The sequence below is a fragment of the Zasmidium cellare genome, assembly GCF_010093935.1.
Source record: "Zasmidium cellare ATCC 36951 unplaced genomic scaffold M409scaffold_19, whole genome shotgun sequence".
NCBI classification, from domain to species: domain Eukaryota; kingdom Fungi; phylum Ascomycota; class Dothideomycetes; order Mycosphaerellales; family Mycosphaerellaceae; genus Zasmidium; species Zasmidium cellare.
In genome coordinates, this window is record NW_022986963.1 from 1 (window position 1) to 25,197 (window position 25,197).

The following is a 25,197-nucleotide window of genomic DNA, read 5'->3' on the forward strand; positions in this document are numbered from 1 at the left end:
TACTTCTTAAGCCTCTAATTAAGGTTACGCTTTACTTAGGCGGCCGCCTACGAGTACTATACGACGAGGATATTAAAGTCGTTTTTAGTAATCGAGTAGTACTCGCCTTTAGTCGTAGAGTAGCGGTATCTATATAGATTATTAGTAACGGCTTTACGAATACTTTAGGCGAGTATATACCGTATTTAAGTCGCTATACTCGCTATTATCGCTATTATCTTTAGATTACGAGTAGTACGAGTAGTTTAAAACGAGTACGAAAGTAGCGGCGTATAAAGTTATACTAGAGCGATAATAGGCGTTTAAATAGTATTATTTTTAGTAAAGGAGAGGTTTAAGTAAAGCGAGAAGTGAAGTAAGGTCTATCTAATAATAAGGATTAAGAGTTAATCGAGCACCTGCCTAGGTCATGTAGGTTGAGATATTGTTAGGTGCGGCCTGCCGTCACTCCCCGGAGTTCTGCCGGCCGGAAGCCAGCTTTGCCAAGACTTTACCACTTCAATTTGGGCGGAGGCAACTGGCGTCTTCGACCTCTGATCGCCCACTAACCACACAGCAAACACCGCCGCACATCCGTCAAAATGGTCAAGAAGCGAGCATCCAAGTATGAAATTCCTGTGCGAACGAGGCAGATTTTGAAATATTAACAATCACTGCAGCGGTCGTAACAAGAAGGGCCGCGGCCACGTCAAGCCCATCCGCTGCTCCAACTGCTCGCGATGCACGCCCAAGGACAAGGCCATCAAGAGATTCACCATCCGCAACATGGTCGAGTCTGCTGCCATTCGTACGACGGGCCCGCCCTCCAATTGCGACGGACTTCACTGACATCCATTCAGGTGATATCTCGGACGCCTCTGTCTTCAGCGAGTACTCCGTGCCCAAGATGTACCTGAAGCTGCAGTACTGCGTTTCTTGCGCCATTCACGGCAAGATCGTTCGGTATGTAGAGCAGCAAAGGCTTCAACATGAACATGACTGATTGCCACACAGTGTCCGCTCCCGCGAGGGCCGCCGCAACCGCGCTCCCCCACCACGTGTGCGATACAACAAGGACGGCAAGAAGGTCAACCCAGCCCAGGTCAACAAGCCTCTCGGTGCCCAGGCATAGACGGTTGGCAAGCATGAGCTAGGGAATTTATGGGGGCATTCAGACACAACGGGTGGCGTTCTATGAAAAGGTCCAAGAGGACGGAAGCATGAAATCTGCTGCAGCAGAGGATACCATACCACACGTCTGAAGTTACGAATAGCTTCGAAATGAACTTTGTTTCAACCAAGCCAGATGTACCGGTGCCTTAAGCGTGCTGATGAACCTGTGCTTTCAGACCCCGGTCGAGGGGCGATGCTTCGTGTATCCTCCTCGACTGTGTGGCAGCTTTGCCACTGGACATCACTGTGCTTTTCTGCACGCATGTCAGGGTCGTCCGTCAATGTTGCGTGCATGTGACGTGAGTTGAGTCTCTGCAGCGCATAGGCTGTGCATTCATGCTTGTGACTTCGCTCGCCTCCGTCGTGGAACATCATACTTTGCTGTCAGCACATGTGCATCAGCAGTATCAGTACTAGTGAAGTTTCGTTCATTCGGCTAGATCGCTCATTTCTACGTAACACATGAATCAATCCGTCCGTTTCTTCGGGGGCTCTCCATCTTCATTCACTCCCGCAGTGACTTTCGCAGCCTCTGCCCCTTCCTCTTCCCAATCCTCGTCGTTCTCATCCCAGTTGTCCAACTCCTCCGTGACATTCGTCGTCTTGGCCCCTGCGCTCGCCTGTCCGTTCGCATCCACAGGCACAGAGCCCGTCTCCTGGCTCCCAAGGCCAACACCCTCCCCAAGCTCTACATCCCTCTCGCTCTCTCCAGGCACACCGCCTTCCTCGTCATCAACCTCCTCTCCAGCAACAAGATCGTAGTGCTTGTTCTTTCTCCGTCGTTCGAGCATACGCTTGTGGTACCAGCTGCAGAGGAGTAAAGCGAGGGTTGAGCCTACGACATTGGCGAGGATATCGAAGGGATCGAAGTCCCGGCCATTGGGGAGTAGAGCTTGGGCTACTTCGCTGCCTATGGCAAGAGCGGCGGTGCATACTAGGAGGGTGATGTGGATTACGCGGCGGCGGGGCGCTTCGAGGATCCAGTAGAAGGAGAGCTATTTGATACGCAGTTTAGTCAGTGTGGTGATCTTCGCTTGCGATTGTTCCTTGTTTTGTGGTAGGTATAGCTCGAATGGTGGAAGCCTGGCTTGAGCCAAGGGATTGAACCTGTCGCAAGCATTGTAGAGGCAGATTTAACGTACCGTGAGCAGAAAGAAGGTCACGAAATGTAGACCCTTGTCACTCTGGCCATATTGAGGGAGCTTCTGAGTCGAGAGGCCCAGATATGCCGAGACCAGGAAGAGTACGGCGAACGCGGCTAAAGAGCTTGACCGTTAGCACTCATGCTATATCTTGGGAGGACGAGGGATTTATGTACCCGCAAAGGGTTGGCGAATACGTATCGAAGGCATCAACGAGTCAGCGCATTCAGTTGGTGTTGTGCAGCGGGGATTGAGGAGTTTGAAGGACGACAAATGCCAGAGATACTTGACAGCTTCACCTGCTTGGACGTCGGCGTCTGAGCTGCCTGGCTCCGATGAGAGACCAGCGACAGTGAAAGCAGTGGGACGACTTCGCAAGCGAGCCGACGGTCAATAGTAGTGAATGGTAATGCTGGTCGCGACGACCGCAACACGGCGCGCTTTCTCCATTATCACAAGACGATTATTCAATTGCGGCTTCATCTCAGCTAATCCATCGTCACTCGTTGCCCGTGACTGCCATCCATTGCGACCCGTGACGGCGCCGATGCGTGTCGAGACCTGAAGCGGACATTCGGCCAACCCCGTGCGTTCAGTTGACCTAGCAGCGCGACACCTCACGTCACCTTCAGCGTTGCCGGCACATTTTCCATCAAGCAGCACCACCATCCATCGATTTCGCCTCGGACATCGCGCCCCCGGATTCTCACCGTCGCGAGGATTCCTATGATTCCCATATCGCCATCCTTCCCCGCGAGACTGGCTCCAGCGACGGCAGATTCGCTGGAGGAGGGGACCGCTCGACCATCCACCCCGTCCGCTCAGCAATGAGTTCGACCCCCAACCGATTCGCGATCAACGGTCATCCGCGCATCCCCAATGGTGTCAATGGCGGTCCCCACCGTGCCTCGAGCATGACCAGAGTGGCTTCGGGCCTTGGCGCCGAAAGCGAGGCCAAAGATGATGATCACGAGGACGACCCCATATACGCCGCCCTCCAGCAGCGCTGGCAGCACACCGAGGCCAGCATCGCCGCTCTGTTCGGGGGCGATGGCCAACCGCGTCGCGCATCCTCGAAACCCGCTGATGCCGCCCCCACCGAAACCGGCGCGCCAGCGGATGCCAAGACCACCTCCGCGCCGCCCAAGAAGGCCGCTCGCCAGATTGACGATGACTATGGGGATGATGAGGATGACGAGGATGAAGAGGAAGACCTAGACAAGCAGAGCCCGCTGAAATCAAAGGGCCAGGCTGCGCTACCGAATGGCTTGTCACCAAACCACCTCCGCGCCCCCGCCCCCGCAGTGAAGCCGCCTGCAGCTATCCGAACAACTTCCTCTGCGGTCTCTGATCCTGCCAAGAGCTCGGAAGATGTGCGCAAACAGTTGGAAGAGGACAAGAAGGCGGCAGCGGAGGCGGCAAAGTTGAGCTTCCAAAGCATGTTCTACACGTACGAGAATGACCGCGACGCGATGCTTGAGCAACAGAAGCTGGACGAGCTCGACCGAGAAGTGGAGAATGAATTGTCGACTGGCCAGAATGGAAACGCCAATGCCACGTCTGCCACCGCTGGAGCCGCCGCCGGACAGAATACCACGCAGGGATCTTTGGGCAGTGCTGATCTTGGTGCTTCTAGTTTGACTCTCAAGCATCTGATTTCGCGGATAGATATGAAGCGCGACATGGTCAAGGCCTCGGACAATCAACTCAGGACACTCATTTCGGAAGTTCGGAAGGGCCGCAGCAAGTGGGCAAGCGAAGACCGCGTGGGACAAGAAGAGCTGTACGAAGCTGCTGAGAAGGTGCTCATGGAGTTGAAAGCCATGACGGAATATGCACAGCCTTTTCTGCAACGTGTGAGCAAAAGGGAAGCACCAGACTACTTCCAAATCATCAAAACGCCAATGGACATCGGGACAATGATCAAAAAGCTCAAGCAATTCAACTACAAGAGCAAGAAAGACTTCGTCGACGACCTGAATCTGATCTGGGCAAATTGCTTGAAGTACAACCAGGATCCGGCGCATCCACTGCGTAAGAAAGCACTGTACATGCGCAAGGAGACAGACAAGCTTACGCCTTTGATCCCGGATATCGTGGTTCGAGATCGGGCGGAAGTGGAAGCAGAAGAACGCAGGCTGCATTCCGTTGACGCTGATGACAGTGATGACGACGACGCTCCATTGATGGCCTCCAGGGGGCGTAAAGCGCCAAAGAAGGGGACAACTTCTTCGGCGAGGAAAGCTCCTCCAGTCGCGGTTGAAGACACGACCACACCAGTGCCAGAGGACCGAAAACCTGCCATGCATCCCTCAGCGTCGAACCTGCGCAACGACTTTCTACGAGCAGACTCTGAAGCGCACGATGCGAACTCGACAGGACTAAATACTCCCCCACCCGGCCTTGCTACACCACTGGGTGTCAACGGTGTTCATGGAAGTGGTGCTCCTGGAAGTCAAGCTGATGTCATGGAAGTGGATGGTTTTGGCCAATCTGCAGCCAGTGCGATGGCAGAAGATCCCGACGAAGATGATACCGAGTTCAAGACCTGGAAGCAAGTCACGAAAAAGGATCGCGCGCAAGCAGCGGCTGAGCGTAATCGACTTTTCAATGGCAGCCGTCATCCATATTTGAACGAAGATGAGCCTGCTCTTCTTCGTAGCAAGGCAATGATGCGAAAATGGATCCGGCAACAGAAGATGCTCACCGAGAAACCGAACGTCGAAGGCGATACGCAAGAAGGTGCAGAAAGCACTGAGCAACCAGCTGGTGAATCGCTTGCAGAGGGCATCGAGAAAGACGAAGATTCAACCTTACCCGACTACTACAACCCCCTTTCCGCCATCCCTGACTTGGATGAGCGATGGAAATGGACGACAGACTCTGAAGGATATGTTGTGTCTCAGAACGAAGAGGGGATGCGCATGTTTCCCAAGGATCGGTATAAGACCCCGCAAGGCAGCCTGGCCAACAAGATGGAGACGAACATGCATCAAATGCAGGAGACCAGGAAGATTTGCGCGAAGATTGGCATTGTCAAGCAGATGCAAATACAAGCGCAGGTGAGTGAATCGATGGAGAACAGTGTGTGTTTCGGAGTGTTGACATGTTGCAGACCTACCAGAATCAGTTCCAAAAATACGAACCCCAGCCTTTCCTCGAACAAGATGTGGGACCAGTCGTGGTATCTGAAGAAGGGCCGCTCATGGCACCCTGGGTCAACCGGGCTGCTTTTCAGCGCTCAGTTGGCAAGATCTTCTACCACGCTGGCTTCGAGGACTTCCAACCATCTGCGCTGGATGTCGTCACAGATGTCGCGAGCGAGTTCTTAGCAAAGCTCGGCCAAGGCCTCATGCTCTACCACGAGCAGCCCAAGAAGGAAGCCGAAGCGCCTCGCTTTACTTTCGAGGAGCAAGTACTCCACACACTGGACGAGAACGGCATGGACATTGAATCTCTGGAGACCTACATCAAGGATGATGTCGAGAGACTGAGCAACAAGCTGGGCGTTATGCACGAACGCATGAAGTCGCATCTAGCAGATCTACTAGTAAGTACTGCCTACTTCCTCAACAACGACATACTAACATATGTTAGCGTCCTGCTCTGGGTGATCACGCAGGCGCCGATGGCGTTGGAGCTTTCAACGATGGTAGCGAACAATTTGTCGGTGGCGATTTTGCGGAGGATCTTGACGAGGACTTCTTCGGCTTCAAGGAACTTGGTCTGGCAGACGAGTTGGGCCTGGAATCACTCAGTGTGCCGTTGCACCTGCTGCAGAACCGCATGCACAGCGCCTACCAGGCACAAAACCAAGGACCTGTGCCGACAAGCGGCCTCATTTTCACGCCACCGGAACCGTACGAACCGATCACTACCGAGAGTATTGGCAACCAAATTGGCTTGGTGCAAGACTTCTTCCGCAACAAGCTACGTGCCAATCGCGACGAGCCACTGGTCGAGGATGAGGATCTACCGCAGAAGCAACGCTTCCCCAAGCCACGTTTACCACCTACCGGCAAAATTTCTTCCCCGCGCAAGCGGCCGCTTAAGGAGCAGCAGCAAGCAGCGAAGAAGAAGCGCAAGCTGGAAGAGAGTGAAGAGAAGACCAAGACGCTCAAGCCACTGCATCTACAGATGCCGGACGCTCAGGAGAATGGCGTCGACCCGGAGAAAGATGCCGAAGCTAATGCGCCGATGAGTCCGGAGAGCATTGGCAACTGAGCGACTCGGCTAATGTCGATGATTCACAAACCACGATGCGAATGCATACGGGAGGCCAACATTACTTTCTATTGCTTTTACGACTTTCAACTCTTCTTTACCTGGACTTGGCTGGAGGCACACTTGCATATACCCCGGGTCGTTTTTGGGCGAAAAGGAAGGACGGACTGGCGTTATTGTTTCTTTTCGTGTTATTAATTGCTTTCACCTTGGCTCTCCCCACCACGGACACCCCGAGTCGACTCAAGAATACCAAGCCGGTAATCTCAAGCACAGTCCGGCTATTGAGGGACCACAACGAGCGGGTGTCTGAAGTGCGTAAGAGGGCAACCAAGAAACCACCCACTTTTTGCAAACATTTTATTCCCCACGGCAACGGAAAAAGGACGGAGTGGAGTTTTGTTATTCTCTTTTTTCTCGAATACCCCAAACCAGTCTGCAGAAAGCGCGCGAGAGAGAAAGAGAAAATCGACATGCATTTGGGACCAACGGCGACAAAGCACAAACGATGGATGGATGGGGTGGGTGAATGGACAAGGGGGGGGATGGCGTTGAAATTTTTTGTTGTACATGACACAGAACGAGTGCGGACCGCGGACTGGGTCGATGGGTGGTGTGCTCAGGGAGCGCATGCTTCGTCGAGGAAGGTTTTTTCGAGGGGCTGGCTTGTTTTTGCTGAGAGGATTTCGTGGGTGAGAGGGTGGAGCTGGCCTGCTTGGGTTGGGGAGGGGAGGGGAAGGTGTGGTGAGGGTGAGAGGAGAGGTACGAGGCAGAAAGGAGAGCGTAATGAGAAAGATTGCAAAGTTCAATTGATTGTGCGCGTTTCATCTTCATCTCAGTCATTGTGACTGTCGAATGATCGAAGTATGGCAGCAGAAGCTGGACATTTTCGTGCGTCCAACGACGTGGTCTTCATTTCAGCTCCCTTCTTCTCTCGCTTTCTACCGACGGACGCCTAAAAAGGAGCAACAGCATGCATGCACTTCTGTGGGGGTATATAAGTGATACACAAAAACCAAAACCCAAAAAAGCACACAGAACCTCCCACCATGCACGCTTACCCATCCTCATCAATCACCACACCGCACTCACTCACAACCATGCCTGATTGATCCATCTCAAGAATCCCCAAACAACCCAGCAACCCCATCCAGCCCCTCCTCATCGCCCCTCACAACCTGCGGCCTCGTCTCCACCACCTCCATATACTGCGCCGCCACCGGCGCCGCCCTCGAACTCTTCCCCTTCTTCTTCTCGATCTTGCCTTGCTCGTAGATGCTCACGCCCCGGACACTCTCCAGCAGATCCAGCACGACGGCACGCTGCTGCCGCTCATTGCTCGACTTGACGACCTTGGCGATCGCGCGGTTGACGCGACCCTCGCTCATGTCCGGGAGGGAGAGCAAGATGTCGCGGGGCGTGTGGGTCTTGGGGGAGTAGAGGAGGAGGATTTGGGCGATGAGGGCGGCGAGGTCCTTTTGCAGGTCGGCGAAGTAGGGTTCGTGGAGGGAGGTGATGCAGGCTTTGAGGACTTCGGTGGAGATGAACTCGCGGACTTGGGCAGCGGTTTCCGGGGTGATGGCGCTGGTGGGCGAGGTGGAGGATGAGGAGGCGAAGATGGGGACGATGCCGCGGAAGACTTTGCAGATGGTGCTGCAGCAGCGGGTGTCGCGCATGCGGAGGGCGTGCGTGCAGAAGAGGATGAGTGGTTCCAGGACGGAGGCGTCGGAGAGGACCAGTTCGGAGAGGTTCTGGCGGATGTGGCCGTTGCCGTTGGCCATGGTGAGGCCGACTTGACGGTCGTATTCGAGGAGGAAGGGTACGAAGCTGACCATGCTGTAGGTCAGTTGTCGGAGGACGCTCTCGGTACGCATCTCGTCGGACAGTTCGTCCATCTCGTGTTTGTTCTCTTCCGCCGCTCGGGTGATCGCTTCCCATTCTGATGAGATCTTTCCATCCAGAGTGACGAACAGGCGGCGCAAAATGGGAGGTAGGAATTGTACACGATGATGTGGTGGACAGCGTTGTACTAGGCCAGTGGTGAGGTTGATGATGGGGTGTAGGTGATTTGCACTCAGACTCCCAGCCTCATCAAATAGCGCACCAGCCAAAGGCTCAGCCAGATCTGTCAGGCCGTAGAATTGCTCGTCGAACTTGGTCATGAGGTAGAGGATGTGATAGCTCTGCTCGCGCACGTTCCGCATCGTGCCTCGAACAGTACTGGCAAACCCTTCGTATGAAGTCTTAGAGCCTGATATCCTGGCGTAGAACTCTTCCTTGCTCTCATTCGATATGCCAGATTGCCAGAAGCGATCCTGCAGAGTACGCTTGACCACCATTTGGATTTCATCGGGGAGCTGGGACCAATTCGCCATGTTGTGAAAAGATACTGCATGGCGGAGCATCTGGAGTAGGCTGGGGAGAATGACCGGAATCAAGTCACCCCATAGCGCACACGCGTTGTCGTATTCGTCCGTTCCGCTCTTCAGCTTTTCTGTTGTTGCCGAAAGCATAGACTTGGTCATGCGCAGGGGCAGTCGATCGCTCTTCTCCTTGATCTCAGCCTGGCGTCTCTGGCCCGCTTCGTCCAGTTGCTGAGCTGACCAGTCCTGAATGCGATCGAAGCCATGTACTTTGTAGAAGTCCGGAAGATCGTTCAGTCCAATCGCCTCACAGAAGGTCTGCAGATTGTTGATCGAAGCATTCATACCGGGGTCTGACCAGGCATCGTAGGTAGGCTTGAGCATTTGCTGCAACTTGCTTATCCTCATCTCGTTGTCGATTCCAGTCGCACGATGCAGAATCATGAACAGGAAAGCTTTGTATCCCCAAAGTAATCTTGGGTCATCGACATGCTTCTGCGCAAGTACACCAATCCGCGGTTCCAGCTCGTTGTACACTTCGAGGAAGTCATTAGGAAAGGCCAGGGCGAGCTTCTGAAGTTCAACCACTCGCAAAGCCTCGAAGGCCTTTACAGCGTCTGAGAAAGTTGTGTGTGCAGGTTGGTCGTACAGCCTCATTGTAAGCAGATGCTGGACCATGTTAAGGACGAAGCTCGCCGCAGGCTGCTTGAGAGTTCGCAGTACTTGAACGACCGTCTGCAATACTTCCTCGGCGACACCAGGATCATCTGTGTGGATATTTGCTAGGCCGAAGCACCACTGCTGCAACGATTCTGCCGCTTGATGTTGGTCTTTTTGTACCTTCATGTAGAGTGGTTGGTCGGGGGCAATGTCGGCCACATCGCTCATCCAGGCCGAGTAGCCCTTCAACGCGCCAGTGACAACGTTGTACTGAGCGTCGAACTTCAGGACAGGGAGCGATGTCTTCGAATAGTTGGCGCTGTTGAAGCCACGCGCGCCAGTGTACGGTCCATTCTCGAGCATCGACTGCATCTCCTGCAGCACTATAGAGAGTGCGTCGATCGGACGAGATCGTGCAATGGATTGAATGATGGTGGTGCAATACCGGCGATAATTGCCCAGGAATGCGTGTCTCTCCGGTATCGTGTCGAAGTCTTCGCCGAGGAATTGTAGCACCTCGTCGTCGACTTCGTCAGATAATGCCTCATATCGTAGTAGCCGCTCGCTGCAGACCTGTAGGAGCGTCGGCAAGGCAGCAAGAACAAGGTCGACAATCTTGTCTTCCTGCACAGACAGCAGTCTCGTCCAGCTGTGCAGAACCGGTATTGATACTGTCAAGCTCTTGTGTTGCAGGACCAGTAAGAGTACATCAAACAACGATGCCAAATCCACTGAATCGTCAGCAACAGCAGGATGTTGGCCTACTGCTTCTGCGAGAACTGAAAGCAATTCTGACATCTTCTTCTGCAATGTGTACTTCTCCTCGTCCTCTCCAGGCCCGGTTGATGTCTGCTCGAACGTCTGCCGTATCAATCCTACTCGGTCGGGTCGTAATGCTTGTCGTAGAAGAGCCGTCCAGACGTCTTGGAAATGTGGGTTGTAGGATCGGCTGAGCAGGGCATACAGCACTTCAACAGCTGCTGTCTGGAGAAGGACATTGCTCGTGTGGAAAGGCAGGAACAGACAGTCAATGCAATTGACCTCCTCCGCTGCCTTCAAGCTGATCCATCCCATCGTCGGTCGAAGCGCATTCAGAGCCTTGGTCGCACAAGTCTCCATACTGCGCGTCCACTCTGGATTTCCACCCAACCGCGCCTCCTTCACACATGTGGCGAAGAAGCTGCACACCCGATCCAACCATCCGCTATCGCCAGATCGTACTTCCTGCCTGCCTCCTCTCGAAATGGCGTGCTGCTCGTATAGTCCCTTGGGAATGATGATCTCGTTCAACGAGTTGCCTAGCACGTCCGTCCTCAGGCCTGCAATAGTATCCTCGTTGCCAACGATGTCCTCACTCAACGTCTCCAGAATTCCCAGCACCAGAACTTTGTTCACCAGACCTTTCTCTTCGATTGGCTTGTCCCACAGATTGACAAGCAGAGCGTCCATGTCCACCCAGCACCATTCGTCTCCACCCCAGCATCTCTTAGCCACCTCTACCCACAGCTGTGCGATCTTGTTTCGAATGAACATGGCGTCTTGATCCCGCAAGCTGCCCGCAAGACACTTGACCCACGTGCGAAGCTGGAGTGTTTGATCGTCGTTGTACTCGTTCCATCGATATCGCACCGCGAACTCCAGCAGCTGCAAGCCATAATACCGCACCGCATCGTTCTGCTTCCAATCGTCGGCGAGAGTGAAACCGTAATGTGGTGCGTCTGGTTGTGACTTCACAGCTTCGAGATGTTGTAGTGCTTGCTGTCGGACGGAGTTTTCGATTCGTGGATTGAGGGTCGCGTTGAGCGCATGGGAGATGTGTTCGAGTTGCGTGTTGGAGGCTTGCGGTGCCTGCCAGTAAGTGTTGAAGGCCCCATTGCCCGCCGCTTCTTCCATCGTGCCCGCCTATTATGTACCCTCCTTACTTTACCTTCCAGAGAGCGGTGTACGCTTGGTGATCAGACGTGCATATCGAGGTTTGGATGTCGGCCCGTGATGCTGTCTTCGATCGAACTCCTCTGTTGAGTCGAGCTGAAGTGAGTGTCAGGTGGGCTGAAAGTCGGTGGGTGTTCGGTGGAAAAGATGAATCAAATGGCCAGATGACGTCCAGCTCAGAGCTCTAGCTGGAATTTTGGGTGGTGGTCGGCGGTGTCTAGGCTGCAGGTACCCAACGAGAACCCCAGACGTCTGCAGCGAGGTCGACGACAGATAAAACGCGCTCTGGGGCGGGGGTGGGGTCGGGAAAGTGATGCGCCGTCACGAGCCTATTCGCGTCTTCAATTCGCGTCGAAACATTTGATTAAGGATTTGATGGTCTTCACGTGCTCATGATCGTGCCAATGCTTCATTCTATCTCTCTACACTGCTCGACCAAACGCCAGCCATGGTATCATCGTAGATCTAACCCGCAGCGGCGTGCTGTGCCTTTTCCACCCAAACGCCAGTAAAGATAAAAGCAAATCAACCAAATGGGAATCCTTGCGGGAAGCCCCCTGCTTGGACGTTAGCACATGCTTGACAACTTGTCGACCCTTCACCAGAACATACCTGAAAATGGCATCTGCTGTCCGCCGAACTTGAAACCTCCGCCTCCACCGCCGCCTCGTTGCTGGAAGAAGACCGGTTGGCCGTTTGGATTGAATCCAAATGGGCTGCCCTGGAACGGCTGCTGTCCTGATTGTGGATCGTTTGGATCGTCCCCTCGGTCAAAGCGAGCCTTCAACTCGGGGTCCGATAGAACTTCATACGCCTCATTGATGGCAGACATCTTCTTCTGCGCTTCCTCCTGGGTGACGCCGTTTTTCGCAGCTTTGTCGGGATGGTGCTGCACGGTGAGCTTGCGGAAAGCCCTCTTGATCTCTCGCTCGTCTGCATCTCGGCTGACTCCAAGAACTTTGTAGTAGTCCTTGGTCTTGCTTCTCTTGAGAACGGTGTGTGCTTTCTGGAGAAGTTCTTGTACCTTTTGGTTGTTGCCATGTTCCTCCTTGGCGGTATTGAGAGTGCCAATAGCGGGTTCGAAGTCGTCTGCGTCAAGTTGTCGTTGAGCTTTCGATAGAAGGGCAGGTAGGGATGTCGGATTGTACTTGAGCGTTTCGTCGCAAAACGTAGTTGCTTTCTTGAGGTTGTTCATCTCAGTATATGCGTTACACGTCTCCTCGACCAACTGCTCGTACAGGCCGTTCGATGCTTTGGGGTGGATGTAGCCTGCCTCTCGGTAGGTCTTGGTGTCGTCCTGAACCTCTTGTAGAAGACCCGGCTCGTCATCGCCTTGTGGCAGGAGGAGCTTGACCGCAGACGCGAACTGCCGTTTCTCTACCAACTGCTTAAATTTCTTCAATGTCCGGTCAATAGCTTTTTCCGACTTCCGTAGCTTGGAACACGCCTTGTTGTCCTGGTCGTTGTGTAGACACTTCGATATCGCAGTGATGCCTTTGTCTGTCTCGCCCAGAGAGTAATAAGCCATGGCAGATATCTGGAGGTACGGGTCGGTCAAAGATGGATTGATCTGAACAACATGGTTCAAATCGGCCAGGCCCTCCATGATCTCGCCTTTCTCGAATCTACATCTTGCTCTTCGCTGTCTCAAGTCCATTGTGGTTCCCGCGACAAGAATGGCAGTACCAGCATGAGTGACACATGCTTCCCAATCGCCCTTCTTCTCTGCGTCTTGCGACAGCTTCTCGGCCCCTTCAGCTTCCTCGAGTTCCTCCAGCTCCTGGCCACCCTGCTTCCCGGCAGCGAGGTAGTCCTCCTTTGCGCCTTTCCAATCCGCATTTCTGCTCTTTATCCTCGCCCTTTGCGTCAATGCGCCCTCAAACCCCGGTTTCAAAGTGAGCACCTGATCGAAATCGCGGCTCGCCTGCTGGTTCTTGCCTAGCGACAAGTATGTTGCGCCTCGCTTGAATATGGTCAAGTAGTTGCTCGGGTCCTTTTGAATCGCGAGGTCGAAGTAGGTGAGCGCATCCTGAGCCTTGCCTTTGTTCAGGTTCTCGTTCGCGCGTTCGATGAGTTGCGAGACAGGCGTGTCGGAAGGGATGTCTCCAGGAGCCAATGCGAGCGCGGCGGGCACGGAGGAGAGGCACAAGGCGCCGAGAGCCAGCGACGACAGACTGATCCGCATGGTCGCTGGCGATGTGGTGTGTGGTCGAGGAGCGGTGGTTGTTCAGGGCAAGGGACAAGTAAATGTCGAGGGAGCTGCCAGTTGTCCAGATTCCAGGGACCAGCCAGCCATGCACCGTGGTGGATCTCCCACACGACGCCGGTGACGATGACGTGCATGAACCGAACTACCCATACGACCCATACGACGACAACCACATGCTGAGGACGTCTTCACCTACCTGCAAATTATTACTCTTCTAAAGTGCCGGACTGCCCATCTCCCACACGATCACATCGACTGAGGCATTGAAGACGAGGCGCAGCTGGAGCTTCGGGCCGCGAATCCGTGAGAGCTGCTCGTACGACACGACCAGGCCGATCAGATACATATGGCCTTGTGATCTCACTGCTACCTAATACTGAGCTGGGATACACCCTTCCAACACCTGAGAGCCTGCGCAGACTCCCAACATGGCGACCCATCGCCTCCGAATCGACGGCGACACATTCCGAGATTCGAACAACCGCCAGGTAACGATACATGGCATCAATGTAGCGGGTGATACCAAGTTTCCCGCCACGCCTGACGTGTCCTCCCACGTCAAGGAACACTTCTTCGAGGGCGACAGCGTATCGTTTGTTGGCAGACCGTTCGCACTTGACCAAGCACATACCCATTTCTCCCGCTTACGAAGATGGGGATACAACACGATACGCTATATCTATACGTGGGAGGCGCTGGAACATGCCGGACCAGGCAAATACGACAACGACTTCATAGATTTCACGATCAAGGTCCTACGGATAGCGAAGGAGTATGGCTTTTACGTCTTCATGGATCCTCACCAGGACGTCTGGAGTCGGTTTACGGGAGGCAGCGGAGCACCCATGTGGACAATATATGCCTGTGGTCTTGATCCAACCAAGTTTGCGGTGACGGAGGCGAGCTTGGTGCAAAACACCTGGCCCAACCCAGTCGAGTACCCAAAAATGATATGGGCAACGAACTACACACGGCTAGCCGCGCAGACCATTTTCACCTTCTTCTACGCCGGCAAGGAGTTTGCACCGAAGTGCATCATCGATGGGAAGAATATCCAGGACTACCTACAAGAGCACTTTGTGAACGCTTGCAAACATTTGGCACAAAAGATACACGATGCAGGAGATCTGCAGGGCAAGTGTGTGATTGGGCATGAGACGATGAACGAGCCAAACAAGGGATACTACGGCCATCCAGATCTGGCCAGCATACCTGAAGATCAGAAACTTCGGAAATGGACAACACCCACAGCATTCCAGGCAATGCTGACGGGATCGGGTAGAGCGATTGAAGTGGATGTGTGGGACTTTGGGGGCTTCGGGCCGTACAAGAAGACGACACAGCTGGTAGACCCCAAAGGTACTACGGCATGGCTTGATCCGGCATCATGGGATGATACCAAGTACGGCTGGAAACGAAGTCCAGAGTGGAAGCTAGGAGAGTGTATTTGGGCGCAGCACGGCATTTGGGATCCTTCAAAAGACGAGCTTCTCCTACCGCAGTACTTCGCAAAGCACCCCAAGACAGGCGAGAAATTGGATCAAGAGACATGGACCAACGACAACTACATGGAGTTCTACCGGAAGTACAAGACGGCCTTGCGGGAAGTATGGTCTGAGGCTTTCCTCTTGATGCAACCCTCTCCGTTTGAGATCCCACCTGTCATCAAAGGCACGCCGGAGGGTGACGATAAGAACATGATATTTGCGTCACATTTCTACGACGGCATAACGCTGATCACGAAGAAGTGGAACAAGCTATGGAATATCGATGTGCTGGGTGTCCTTCGTGGCAGATATAGCTCGCCCGCATTCGCGATACGGATAGGCGAGACTGCGATTCGGAACTGCTTCAAGGATCAACTTGCTGAAGTGCGGAGGGAGGGCATCGACAATATGGGAGTGCATCCTTGTTTATATACTGAGATCGGCATTCCCTACGACATGGACGACAAGCACGCCTACCAGACAGGAGACTACAGCTCTCAAGCCGCTGCCATCGATGCGAACTTCTACGCGGTAGAAGGCTCTGGTGCACAAGGCATGACCTGGTGGGTATACACCGCCAGCAACAGCCACTACTGGGGCGACCACTGGAACGGCGAAGACCTCTCGCTCTACTGCACCGAAGACAAACCCCTCCCACCACCCTCATACGCCCTCTCCAACTCCTCCAAACTCTCCCTCGATCCCTCCAACCCCAGCTACAGCGAAAGCCAGTCCGAGTCCAACGCCCCAGTCACCCCCGGCAGCATCCAAAAGACCCTCAGCGTAGACGACATGTCCCGCTCCACACCACGCATCACCTCAGCCGAAAACCAACCAGGCTACCGCGCCGCCGAAGCCTACGTCCGCCCCGTCCCCATCAACGTCCACGGCAAAATCGACAGCTACGGCTTCGACCTCAAAAACTGCACCTTCACCCTCGCCCTCACCGCCACCTCCCCAACAGCCCAAGACGCCCCGACGGAAATCTTCCTGCCCGAATATCATTTCCCGCAAATGAAAGACCTCACCAGCGTGGAGGTGTCTGGTGGCAAATGGGAGATCCGCGTGGTGGAGGAGGTCGAAGGCGCGACGCAGCAGGTTCTGAAGTGGTGGCATGGGGAGGGCGAGCAGAAGGTTACGGTTAAGGGGGTTAAGAGGAAGAGGGGGCATGTGGGGAGCAGTGAGAATGATGCCAGTGAGGATAGTTATTTGGATGCTTATTGGCAGATGGGGAAGAGTTGTAGTGTGATGTGATGAGGTTTGTGGGCGGGCGGTTTCACATGACGTTCGATTGAACGGGTATGTTTGGCGCTGGGTTATAGAGATGCGGATGGGTATGAGGTCTACGTTTAACATGACGATGTGGATGTTCTCTATGCTCTCGATCTCTTTCTTACCTCTTTCCTTGGCTATGCTCATGCTCACCGTTTATTTCGTCCCTACAACTTGGTTCAACTCATCACGAACACTCCAACGAGAACGCCAAGCCCTCGATCAAAGACATCACCACCCCGAGCCATTGACCAACTCCCACTCTCTCCTCCATCTCGAAGCAAAGCAGCGACATCCAGACATATAAATTACCCACCCTCGCCGTCCTGGCCATTACCCCTGTCTTTCTCTCTCAACACCGAGATACGTCCTTAGACCCACGCGTTAGCGCCAGATCTTTCAAAATGAGCTTCATATTGCAAAATTGCTTTCTACCTCTTCATGCTCGACCACAAAGTCGAGTCTACTCAAAAAGGGGTTGTGGCGCAGTGGTAGCGCGTCCGCTTTGCAAGTTCAACCATGTCGTCGATGTGGTTGAAATACATGTATTTGCGGAAGGTCCTCGGATCGTTCCCGAGCTGCTCCAACACGACTGTGGTTTTTGTTCTTGTTCTTTCGAATTTGTGTTGGGCTTTGCGATCTCGCGAGTGTGATAAGCTACCACCAAATTATAGCGACTAAATTGTTTAGAGAGTGAGGGAGGGAGTAGAGGAGTATATCAGCGAACTATCTTCATTGTAAGATTTTCTTTTTGAGCGGGTCGATGAAACTGATATTTTCTGTCTGAAGAGAAGTCAACGCTGGCAGGGAGCTCTTGACAGAGTCTGAAGCGTCTCGTGTCCTCTTACTGGGAGGAAAGGAATCCCAGGTCGCATCCCATCGTTCTTCTTCTGCTGCCAATTTTTTTCCTATCGGGCTTGGTGATCCTGGGTATTCACATGCCGAATCCCAATCGTAACGTCCTTGCTTCTGGCCCCCATATTTTGTCGACATCCAGCGTAGCACAGAGCGTGTACTCGTTCTTGTAGGTGTCTCCTTGATCGAAATCGGAATAATTCGTGTCGCAAGACGTGAAGGGGACGGAATGCCACAACGTGCTGGATAACTTGGGCAGAAGAAAGATTTTTCCCTTACCACTTCGTATAGACTACGAGCTTCAGCCTTGCGAGCTGCTCCAGGTCCTCATACATTCACTCGGTGATATGATTAACGACCATGACGAACGTTGACCAAGACCAGCTACGCAGGACAACATCCCTAGCAGCAGCAGTCGTCACCTCCCAAAGGCCATCAACCAATCCACAACGCCCCAAGCACCGGAAGCGGAAACCTCCCCCATCCGAAGCCCTCACAATACCCTACTCACCTCTCATGCTTCCCAATCATCCTACAATAAAGTTAACAAGCCCATTATTCCTGTCTGGGTACCTATCGGTAGGGCAAGACATTTCTCACAGCTTACATCCGATCACCCGCAGGGGTCCTTGTAGGCTGAGATCTTGGGAGAGATGGGTTACCGGGGACGTCCTGGAGGTCTGAGATAGTCTTGTCCCGGGTGGCGGGCATGGCGGCTTGTGGATTTTGTGTGTGGTGGTGGGTTTGGTTTTGTGAGGACCGGGAGAGGAGGGCTTTTGTGCTTGTTGGGCGAGGAAGTCGTGGGTGGTATTCTGGCGCTTTTCGGTCTTGTTGCTGCGACGGTTTTCTATAGCGATGATGCGTTCTTCGAATCCGTGCAACGAGGCATTATCTGTTTCTTTGCATCGACACTTCGATAGCTGACGCATGTCATCTCTAGCCTTCAACGAAGAGACTTCCTCGACAAGCACGGCTATTCTCACCGAATACATCGAAACCTCCCAAGCCCCTCCGTCCGTCTTGGGACTCAAGATCAGGCGAGCTTGACAGAGAGGCTGATGGACCCGTCCGTCCGTGTCCTGAAAGTCTTGTGTGTAGTTCCTGGCTCTTTGGCGTCTTGGGAGGTTCTTGCACTAGTTTCAGGGCATCGTGATGGTCTCGATTTTCTGGTTCTTTTGGGCTGTGTGCCCTGATAAGCCGACGGGGGTGAGAAAGTGAATCGAATCGAATGGATATGGGATGTAGTAATCGTGGGATTAGGAGACGGAGGTGGAGAGAGGAAGGAGGATTGGGCTGTGAGACTAGTGGGAAAGAGTAGGAAACGCGGATACTGTCCTGATCAGGACGAATCTTGGAAGATAGAGAGAATACTTCGGATTCGGCTGGACTTTCACGGCGATAGCTCCTCCCAAACGTTGCACTTCTTTCAAGAATATACCTCGAGACGAGTCGGCCATGCAACAGCACCAGATTTTGACGGCGTCCAAATGAGCATATGGCAAGTATCAAGTATCGCCCCTAAAACTCGTCATCGACCGGGCACGTTCTGCCGTGCTCAATCCAGAAAGTCAGCAGTCTCAAAGTGGTAGATAGCAAGAACCTTCCCTGCCAGCACTGCATGGCCCCGACAAGGAACGCCTGTCTATGTATCTGCCTAAGAGCCGCGCGGATCCCGATAGCTGCCCTATTCTGCTGTTGAATGGGAATCTGCCAAGTCCTCAATGATACATTGCACTCGTCATTTCGTACCGTTGCGACGGGTCGTCGTTGCAGAAGAGGTGTTTCGTTGAGAAACGGGATGGATGGGTAGCAATGGGAGGGCTGTGTGTGTAGACCAAGCAGGCTGTAGAATTGCTGAGTGCTTGTCGATGCGGAAACGCGTTGCAGATGGATCTGTTGTACGCAAGCAGTTGATGGCGAGAATGTTGTCTCAGATGCAAGCTGACGACTTCGATGCCAACTTGGAAGTCTAAGGAGGTGAAGTAGGAAGATCCTCCTGCCCCGTACAACTCCGAAGCCACCATCGGACAAACCCGGCATCCTCCTCCTCCTCCAACCCCCACGCCCAGCTTCACCTCACGTCCACAAAACAACCTTCACAACATCACCAAGACCTCATCTCAATCCTCAGATGCAACCGCGGAGCTCCTCCCCCTCCTCTCACAGCGATAACGACATCCTCAAGCTACTACTACACAGCCACAACAGTAGCATCTCCCCCTCCCAAGCCCAAGTCAGCCCGTCGCCCTTGGCACGCATCGCCCAGTGCCGCCAGGCGTAGGAGTCGCTGGAGGGATTCGAGAGCTTGATTCGACGTTATCCATAGGAGGTAAATTGGGCGTTTTGGTCGTGCGATGATGATGGAAGCTTGGAGGATTCGAGGAGGATCAGACAGGAAGGATGGAAGGAAGGTTGAGGTGTAGGATGTTAGATGTCGTCAGTCTTGCTTATTCGCAAGCCTTACTACTTGCCGAAGGAACTCAAAGGTAGAGTTTCTTGCTGAGTCGTGCGAGCGGTGTACAATATTCGCTCGATGAGAAAGAAAGTTCTCGGCTCCGTTCGTGATGTGCTATACATACATACACATGAGACTACTGTACGTCCGGCAAGTGGGACAGTATGGAGAATTCCCCGTGGAGAGACAGACGGGAAAAGGCCAGATCCGTTTTTTCCGCCATGTGGTGGATAGATTACGTGTTTCGTCCGACATGTTCAAAACTCTTGGGTTACATATGGCTGGTAGCCAAGGGTTTGCTCATTCTTTGCTGTAACGTTCGAGAGTGGTCAGTGCGCATGTCTCATATCAACCACGAGTTTAGGGGTTGTCAACGTTGCTGGAAGAATCAATTTGGGAAGTTCACAAAATTCGTGTCCATATCAGTCGCTCGAGCTCCAGCTATATGTTACAAATAAGTTCTCATCTGTCGTCTGCCATTTCACAGAAGCTCGCTGCTCTATATTTCCCGTCCAAAAAAGTGAAAATCGTTCAACCCAAGTCATGATCTCGTGAAATGTCAAACACCAGAAACGCCATTTCGAACTCCCATAGCTTTGACTCCAGTACCTGCTTCCCACAGGACGGGCCTTGTTGTCACTCCCAAGAAGCTGGTATCAATCTATTCCGCCCCGCCTCTTTATCGTTTCCCAAACGCCAGTAAATCATTCCAAAAATAATATTCATCGTAAGAATCGTAAAAGGGATGTTGTCTTCAGACATCCTGCTTCTCCTCGTGGTTGGAGCCGACGCTTTTCGTGCTTTCGCGGCTCAGAGCGGGCGTCTTTTTCGCCTTCTGTCTGCAGTAGATGGCGCAAGCCATGCATAACGAGCTCAGAAGAATGCACGCACCCGACCAGAGCTGGACGGTCAAGAACGTGCCGTATTCGGAGATGAGATGGCCGGCAATGACCGGTCCGATGAGGGAAGGAATGCCAGCGGCCGTGTACATCATGCCCGTCCACTGTCCGAGTTTCGCTTGTTCCTTTGGATCTGGTCCCAGAATGTAGGCGACTGATGCCGGAGGAAGGCCGATGACTGCTCCAGAAAAGGCTCCGAAGACGATCACAAAAGCCCAAGTGGCCGACAAGTTGTTTGTGAGAGACCACAAGATCAAGGTCAGGAGCGATGCGATGAAGGTGACGACGCAGTGAACGTTTAATGCACCGAAGTGATCGCAGAGATAGGCTGACGAGACACGGCCAAGAGTCGAGGCACCGTTCATGGTGGCCAGCAAGTACATCGTTCGCACCTTGCCTTGCGCTGCAGGATGAGGGAGGCCAGAGTTTGCACCGTCTGCTGCGGTCGGTCGGTATCCAAATCCTTCTGCTACAGCCCACTCTTCGAGGTTGAAGAAGACGCAGTAGAAGCCGAAGAACAGGAAGGAGATCGAAGCCACCATAAAAGTGAAGGAGCGGTTGCGGAAAGCGTGGGTATCCCAGAAAACTCTCAAGTTCATCCACTTCTCTGGCTTGCGGATAACGTGCTCCGGATTTGGTCGTGCAATGATGATCGCGATGGCTGATGTGCCGCAAATGACGATGGCTTCGTAGATGACGGCAAGAGTGAAGCCATGCTGGTTGATGAGGAACCTGAGCATAATGGGGTAGACAAGACCAGAGATACTGGCGCCCGATGCTACGATTCCGATGGCGAGGCCCTTCTTCGCCTTGAACCACGTCGCGACGACTAAAGCGGCTCTCGTCAGCATTCTTTCACCTTTCAATGGATCTCGAACATACCTTGCGAGGAAGTGACGAAGAAGCACGCCATTCCCAGACCGGTGACGAATCCTTGAGTGAACCAAGTGAGGCCATATCGTCCAACGTTCCCAGAGTTCACTGCGGCCAGAAGGAAAGAGCCCAGTGAGACGAGCACGGTCCCGATGATGATGAGCATTCTGCTGTGGCCAGCGTCGAGGAAGCGGCCTACCGGTGCGGAGAGGGTCAAGATCATGAAGCATTCCGTCGAACCGAGCAAATTCATCCTCAAAATGTCTTGACCTTGGAAGAGCTCCTGCGTGTAGTACGATGCATACGTGCCATACGCGTTGACGATGCCCCATGAATTGAACATGAGAAGAAATCCTCCCAGCAGACAGAGCCATGCGCGATAGTCCTTGGGCCACTTGCTCTCCATGTTCGACGGCCGGTCTGCAGGTTCAGTGTGGGTGGAAAGTGCTGAGAGGGACTGAAGGGTATCTCTTCGAACGGGCCCGGTGGGCGTCTCGATTTCGTGCGGCATCCTGCGTGCGTGAGGTGAGTTTGAGGGTGATGAGTCGTCCTTTTTGTCGTCCTGGGTGAAACGTGAATCGAAGGAGATGCTTCGTTCAGGTTGTTGCAGTTCGTCGACACCGCGAACCTTGCTGGGCGACCGGGATACGTCGTTGCCGCTGTAAGATTTCTCAGAGGTGGACCGTGAGTCTGACAGTGAGGATTGGCTCTGGGAGCCCGGCTGAAGTGAGTGGCCTGCCATGTTGATGTCGTAGTCACCGGCACGTGAAAGGTGAGTAAAATGAAGAGGTAGAGATGCAGGGAGGCACTTTTGACAACTAAAACCAACCTACTCCAACTGGGCGAGGGTAGGGAGAGTCTCATATAGGACCCGGGGGGCCAAGAGACTGCTCCGCGCCGGCAGCGCCATGCTCGATCGACCTCTCCGCGAGAGCGTTGACCCACATCAGGTCTGGAGAAAGAATCGTAGGCCAGCTAGTCAGCGACCTAATCTGATAGCGACGGTTGCACTACGACCGAAGCAGCGGGAAGCACAGATGGTGGATTCGAAGCCTGTGACGAGCCCAGAGTTGGGGCACTTGGGGGAGCTGGCGCTAGGGCCCGGAGACCGTGCTAGCATGTGCCTGCGGTGGCAGTGGGTCGCCAAGCGCGAGGTGAGACGTCGTAAGAAGCATTCGGTGCTGTGTCAGGGCTGCGTAGGTCTGATTGAGCGTGAGGGAGATGGCGATCTTCCGCAGCCAAGGTGCGCAGGACGCAGAGGTGCGTTGAGCCACCGCGATGTCATATCGCCAAGGGCCTTGGGCAGAGAGGGTGATTGCGGTGGTTGGCGTCGTGGTGACCGTTGCGGATGGCGCTGCTGACCTGGCGGGCGTCATGGACTGGCCGGTCGTACGCAGGCCCCAATCAGGCGGGAGGCAGTGCTGCTGATGAGGTGCGTCGACCATTCTTCTGTCCAGGTACGATCCGTCTCCGGCGCCCGCTGTGCCTGTGGATGGGGGGTGTTTGATACCGCTCGAGTTCCACGCCCAGCCCTCGCGGACAAAGGTGAGACGTTGAGCGAGTGGGATGCACCCGTCGCACAAACCTTGACAATCCTCCCAAAGCTCGCCAAGCCTTGGCCTCCTCCCCCGAACCAAGCCACCCTTGCCGCTCCGCCATCCCAGAAATCATCACCCTCCACCCGGCACCTCACTGCTTCGAGTTGGGCTCGCACAACGCGTCGTCTGGAATGCACACACAGCGCCCAACCGCCCCTCCAGAGTCCAGACCCGACATCCACCCTCGTGCGGCCATCTCTGTGCGACCGCGAGCTATATCGCCTGTCGTCGCTCTCCACGCCGCTCACCGACCGCCCGCTCGCCGCAGCAGCAGGTGTCGTCGGCAATGAGCTGGCAAGCTTCGGGCGTGGAGATCTCCCGCAGGAGGCGTCCGATCCAGAGATACGCGCGCTCCTTTACCTGGCTCCTTAAAGCCAAGCCACGCCGCTGCCAACTCCGCCCAGTCTGGGCTTCTCTCACCCTGCAGCGACGACGCAGTGGAGCTTGATGCTCTGCCCAGCACGTTATCTCTGCTCCTTTCCTTTTTCCTGCTACACGCCTGCCTGCATTCGGCCCATCGTGATGCCGGACGTGCACGATGGCCAGGAAAAGGGATTTCTTGAGATGCTGACCTGCTGCTTCTGGCGATACCTTGCTCCTTGTCAGCGTCTGGGCATTTCGCGGCCCTGTCCCACGCCGGACATAGGCAACTCGACGATGCCTCGGAACCATGGAAGTCTCATGCTTACATTCCCGACTAAAGAGTAGGCGAGTCTTATTCCTCCGCATCCTGGAAAGATGGGATGCGGCGTTTGGATGGCACTTTGAAAGGCATACCGCTCAGTTTCCGGAAGCCCTGCAGGCCAGCACGCCTTCAAGCACATGCATCGTTCGGCTGCCGCAGTCGCTACCGCCACGCCGGGGATTACACGCCGCAGCCATTGACGACAGCTAAGGCCCGGAAATGTGACTGTTGGCCATTCGTCTCCAATTGCGTATCCAGGACATTGCGGCCGAGGTCCTTTCAGAAGCAGATGACGACACTTGATACCGTCAACCTCGATCGAACAGTATTACGGTGGCATCGTAAACCCCATCTCGTTCTTCAGTCGAGTATGGTGGAACTCCAAGACTCCGTCGGCACGTGTCGTGAGTTGTAAAGTTGGCCCGAACTCGTACTTCTGCAAGGCTCTTCTCCACGACTTCGACATGGCGGCCATGCCAATCGAGTGACAAGTCTAGTAGGGTGCGCTGATTGGCGTGCATGGGACGATGCCACGTGTGTTGAAACGTGCTTCAAACACAATCGACTTTCGGTCAACTCATCGGCAAGCTAACGTGTTTTCGTAGGGTGATGGCGGTCCGACAGTTAGGTTTCCGCATTGAGATGCTCCATGTGTCCTGGTCCATGTCTGACATGAGAGCCATGCTCTCGAAGGTGAACCTCCAGAGGCAATGTCTCTCTTTTATATAAGTCAACACATCACAATACCACACACACGACGATCCGGCCTCGTTACGAAAGCGAAGGTTGCACAAAGTCGTCTTGGCATGTACAAACGTTGGAATGTCAGGTGAGTTGTGGCGATACTGACACTTTACAGGTCCACTGAACGGCAATTCGGCAATGTGCAAAGATTCATTCACTTGCGCGAAAGCACAAGCCATTTCACATGCTGACACTGAGCCATGATCACGGAAACATCAGCATCCAAACATTCTCACAACAGTCCTGAATGCAGAATGGCTACAGACTACTTCAATCGGATACTTTGAATGCCAAGATTTTCAATGTGAGTTCAAGTCGAAGGTAAGGTATGCCATCAATTCCCCTTCTTCACTCTACACAAACCTTCATCCAGATTAATCACCCGCCATCTGCACACCTACCTCACACCCAAAAAATCCTACATGCAACATGCCCCCTGCAGCCACCACAATTCACTGCATATCCGCCGAGCCTCTGGGCGCGGGATGGCCAGTCTGCAAGAAAAGGGTAACACAACATAAAAAGATCTCGGGGCAGAATCCAAAAAGCGACACGTACCACAACACATACCAACTTGCAAAACATGCAAACATGAAACACCATGACGACGCCTCATACTTCTGGGCGAGGTCCCACATCGAGATGCA

The 25,197-nt window shown here is 53.8% G+C and overlaps 8 protein-coding genes and 1 non-coding gene across 9 annotated transcripts; 4 read left to right on the top strand and 5 right to left on the bottom strand.

Moving 5' to 3' along the window:
* Positions 1-581: 581 nt before the first annotated feature.
* Positions 582-1,111, top strand: M409DRAFT_55009 (uncharacterized protein; the record flags this gene model as incomplete). Its single annotated transcript, XM_033812884.1, has 4 exons — positions 582-604; positions 660-787; positions 840-942; positions 994-1,111. The coding sequence occupies 4 exons, from the start codon at positions 582-584 to the stop codon at positions 1,109-1,111; spliced, it is 372 nt and encodes a 123-aa protein (XP_033667019.1).
* Positions 1,112-1,619: 508 nt separating this feature from the next.
* M409DRAFT_23322 (uncharacterized protein) lies at positions 1,620-2,504 on the bottom strand (the record flags this gene model as incomplete). Its single annotated transcript, XM_033806738.1, has 3 exons — positions 1,620-2,147; positions 2,295-2,410; positions 2,471-2,504. 3 exons carry the CDS (start codon positions 2,502-2,504, stop codon positions 1,620-1,622), a joined length of 678 nt encoding a protein of 225 aa, XP_033667020.1.
* Positions 2,505-3,121: 617 nt separating this feature from the next.
* Positions 3,122-6,518, top strand: M409DRAFT_66659 (uncharacterized protein; the record flags this gene model as incomplete). The annotated part of the gene is made up of 3 exons (XM_033817037.1): positions 3,122-5,356; positions 5,410-5,844; positions 5,892-6,518. The coding sequence occupies 3 exons, from the start codon at positions 3,122-3,124 to the stop codon at positions 6,516-6,518; spliced, it is 3,297 nt and encodes a 1,098-aa protein (XP_033667021.1).
* A 1,118-nt stretch (positions 6,519-7,636) lies between these two features.
* Positions 7,637-11,434, bottom strand: M409DRAFT_55012 (uncharacterized protein; the record flags this gene model as incomplete). The annotated part of the gene is made up of 1 exon (XM_033812885.1): positions 7,637-11,434. One exon carries the CDS (start codon positions 11,432-11,434, stop codon positions 7,637-7,639), a length of 3,798 nt encoding a protein of 1,265 aa, XP_033667022.1.
* Positions 11,435-11,998: 564 nt separating this feature from the next.
* Positions 11,999-13,658, bottom strand: M409DRAFT_23325 (uncharacterized protein; the record flags this gene model as incomplete). Its single annotated transcript, XM_033806739.1, has 2 exons — positions 11,999-12,030; positions 12,086-13,658. 2 exons carry the CDS (start codon positions 13,656-13,658, stop codon positions 11,999-12,001), a joined length of 1,605 nt encoding a protein of 534 aa, XP_033667023.1.
* A 452-nt stretch (positions 13,659-14,110) lies between these two features.
* Positions 14,111-16,423, top strand: M409DRAFT_66662 (glycoside hydrolase family 5 protein; the record flags this gene model as incomplete). Its single annotated transcript, XM_033817038.1, has 1 exon — positions 14,111-16,423. The coding sequence occupies one exon, from the start codon at positions 14,111-14,113 to the stop codon at positions 16,421-16,423; it is 2,313 nt and encodes a 770-aa protein (XP_033667024.1).
* A 481-nt stretch (positions 16,424-16,904) lies between these two features.
* M409DRAFT_55015 (uncharacterized protein) lies at positions 16,905-18,007 on the bottom strand (the record flags this gene model as incomplete). The annotated part of the gene is made up of 4 exons (XM_033812886.1): positions 16,905-17,098; positions 17,290-17,588; positions 17,808-17,828; positions 17,904-18,007. The coding sequence occupies 4 exons, from the start codon at positions 18,005-18,007 to the stop codon at positions 16,905-16,907; spliced, it is 618 nt and encodes a 205-aa protein (XP_033667025.1).
* M409DRAFT_t34 lies at positions 16,916-17,027 on the top strand. The gene has a single exon. It is a non-coding gene; the product is annotated as a tRNA-Ala (tRNA).
* Positions 18,008-20,505: 2,498 nt separating the features above from the next.
* M409DRAFT_23327 (uncharacterized protein) lies at positions 20,506-22,265 on the bottom strand (the record flags this gene model as incomplete). The annotated part of the gene is made up of 2 exons (XM_033806740.1): positions 20,506-21,479; positions 21,533-22,265. 2 exons carry the CDS (start codon positions 22,263-22,265, stop codon positions 20,506-20,508), a joined length of 1,707 nt encoding a protein of 568 aa, XP_033667026.1.
* Between the last annotated feature and the right edge of the window lie 2,932 nt (positions 22,266-25,197).